At 35.3% G+C, this 2,935-nt stretch overlaps 1 protein-coding gene across 1 annotated transcript; it reads left to right on the top strand.

Annotated features, from left to right (window-relative positions):
* Nucleotides 1-278: 278 nt before the first annotated feature.
* LOC132304841 (uncharacterized) lies at nucleotides 279-989 on the top strand. The gene has a single exon (XM_059802550.1). The coding sequence runs from the start codon at nucleotides 279-281 to the stop codon at nucleotides 987-989; it is 711 nt and encodes a 236-aa protein (XP_059658533.1).
* The last annotated feature ends 1,946 nt before the right edge of the window (nucleotides 990-2,935 follow it).

Below are 2,935 nucleotides of genomic sequence, written 5' to 3'. Positions count from 1 at the left end.
AAATTTAACTCAAAATTCAACATTTTTTATGGAAGTGTTGTCAGCGGGCTCTACCAGTTTGTCAGCTTCTTATTGCTCATGGTTTAGAGGCAGACGTGTTGTGTCCTAAGTGTGGACTTGATGAGGAATCCATTGAGCATTTGCTGTTTCTATGCCCTCATTCCATCCAAGTGTGGAAGTTTTCACCGCTTAGGTTGGATTTTGAGTCTGCTCCTCTCTCCTTCTTCTCTACTTGGTGGATGCATCTAGTTAGCAAGGGGAAGGCTGTGTAAGGGGGAATGAATGTGTTGGGTATGGTGGCCTATTTTTGTTGGGGAATTTGGAAGGCCAGGAATAAATATGTTTTTGATGGGGTGAAATGGGATGCTCGTAGAGTTGCTGTGATGGCTTGTTCTCTGTTTTGGGAGTTTAGGATTGCATCCTCATCGTCTAATGATTGTTTGTCTCCTAGTTTAGCGGTTACTCGCCTTTCTCCTCCTCCCTTTTCTTCTTCCCGTTGGCTGCCTCCAGGAGGAGAGGGTGTGCTTAAATGTAATGTGGATGTATCGTGTTTGGCCTCTTCTCAGGTTGGGGGTGGTGGAGCTGTTTTTCGTGATTCTTTGGACACTATTGTGCAGGCTGTAGTGTTTTCTCCTTTCCCTGCTGTTAGTGCAACCTTGGCTAAGGCTATTTGTCTGCGCAAAGCTATTATTTGGACAGGTTCCTGTTTAGTTCCTCAACTTTGGTTTCAATGTGATTCTAAGGTAGTGGTTCAAGCAGTGATTGGTGATGCTGCTGGACCGACAGAAATTCATTCCCTTGTCTTAGATATTCTAGTGGTAGTTCAGAAGTTTTCATTTTCTCGACTTAGCCTTGTTCGTAGAAATGGCAATGAAGTTGTTCACGTCATTACAAAGCTTTCCCGAGATTTTCTTCATCAAGATGTGGCTCTCGTTCATATCCCAAAAGATATTCTTGATTTGGCAGCTAAGGATTGTATGTCTTGCTAGTTGCTGCTGTTGTTGCTGTTTGCCAGGTTAAAAATAAATAAATAAAAAAATAAAAAATTCTTCATGTTTTTTTAAAAAATCGTATTATATTGGTACTTCACTTTATTGTTGTTTTTATTGAATTAATAGATCAATATTTGCACCATTCTAGAAAGTTTACTCCAATTTCTTCTTACAAAATTTCTTGATATCCTGTTAGGCATAGCCACATTGGGTCAAGTGGGGGCAATTGCTCCATAGGACTTTTCTCTTATTAGTAGATTTTTACACTAAATTTCTAATAATTGTAAAAGTGACTCCCTATAAAATTCACAAAAATCCTTTAAAAAAACTTTCAAAAAAAAACCTCATTTTCTAACTCACTGTCTAATAAAAATTTCAAAATTAAAAAAAGGCCTTTTTTTTTTTTTTTGGCCTCCTCAACTAGGTCTCACAAAATTTTTAAAAATCAAAATTTAGAAAAGACCCTTCATTTTTCTATGTATTAATTTTGGTTCAAAAATTCTTATCATACTATTGTTAACGGTTGCCCCCTAAAGTAAATTCCTGGTTCCACGGTGTATGTGCAAAAATTCATTCAACTTGGAAAAAGTCAAAAAACCTTGCAATGTGCTCAAGAACAAAACTAGCAATAGAACAATACTAGTACATAAATGCTTATCTTTATTGGCCTTTATTTATAATGTAGTACAGAAATGCTTATCTTTATTGGCTTTTATTTATAATGATTTAGAGAAGTTGAATTTGCCTGGGACTTACCTTACTTGTCCTCCAAGAATTTACGATATAGTCTTTGTTTCCTTTTAGTACAAGTTTACATAAGAAGAGCACAATTAACATTATTAATTTATCAGTTTTTTATTATCTCGGACCAAACTTTCTAGGAGGTCACCCATCCTGATATTAGAATATTATCCCCCGAACCAAACGTCCCATTGTGTTGCTTGGTGCCTACCTTCAAGGCTTTGTTCCTATCTAACCCACCAAGGCCACTAAAACATTGTATGTCATAGAAAGGTATTGAACTTACATATAACACTTCATCTTTACTTTTCTCAAGCGATGTGAGATTATGACACCCATAGTCTACCAGTGTGATTGCTCGCCCAATGTGTCGTACCCGACATAATCTGCCAGTGTGATTGCTCGCCAGGGTCTCGTACTATATTTGGTTATTTGGAGGATGTTTAAGTCATGAATAATTTTTAATGTTTATATTAAAAGTATTACTACTTTTTTTGGTCATATTTTAGGATTACCTGTTGGAAAGAGAAAAAAGTCAATGAATTGAGTGGATGTGGAAAAAGATAGGTATCTTTGCGGGATTGTGGTTTCGTTAATTAAGAATGTAATATTGTATTTGTTGTCTATATATCTTGCATATTTAAAAATATTCTGAATATCTTTTGTATGATTAATGTGCCAGATTAGTTCATCCATCGACACATGCACAATGGGATTGCTTGATTTGTAATTTTGAAAATAGTTCTTAAGAATTCAGATAACAGAATACACTTTCCAAAGAACAATAAAATACATTTATTTAAAAACATGCATTTTTATTACTAAGTTTTCATAAAATAGCTTTTAAAAATTTGAACTAAGCAGAATTTTTTTATACATTTTTTTATTTTTAATTTTCTGAAAACTATTTTTTGAAAACTTAGTACATGTTTCAACATCTTCAAATTACTACATTTTCCTGTATGACACTCTCTCATTAGGTCTAACACCAATCCAATCAACTATCATCGCATCGTCATTCAACACCTTGAAGATATAGAGATGGCTAAAGGTCATACCGAAAATTCGGTCCAACGGCAAATACCCGTGCTGCAGGACATATGTGGACAACAACAATATGTCTGTGTGAAACTCCCGAGAATCTTCCATCAGTCAACAATGCAACATCCTGCAACATTCAAAAGTGGTATCCAAAAAATGTG

Source organism: Cornus florida, unplaced genomic scaffold, assembly GCF_030987335.1.
Source record: "Cornus florida cultivar Cherokee Brave unplaced genomic scaffold, ASM3098733v1 CherokeeBrave_3.0.0_Hap2_Chr04, whole genome shotgun sequence".
Classification (NCBI taxonomy): Eukaryota; Viridiplantae; Streptophyta; class Magnoliopsida; order Cornales; family Cornaceae; genus Cornus; species Cornus florida.
This window is presented reverse-complemented; position numbering and strand designations above follow the sequence as displayed.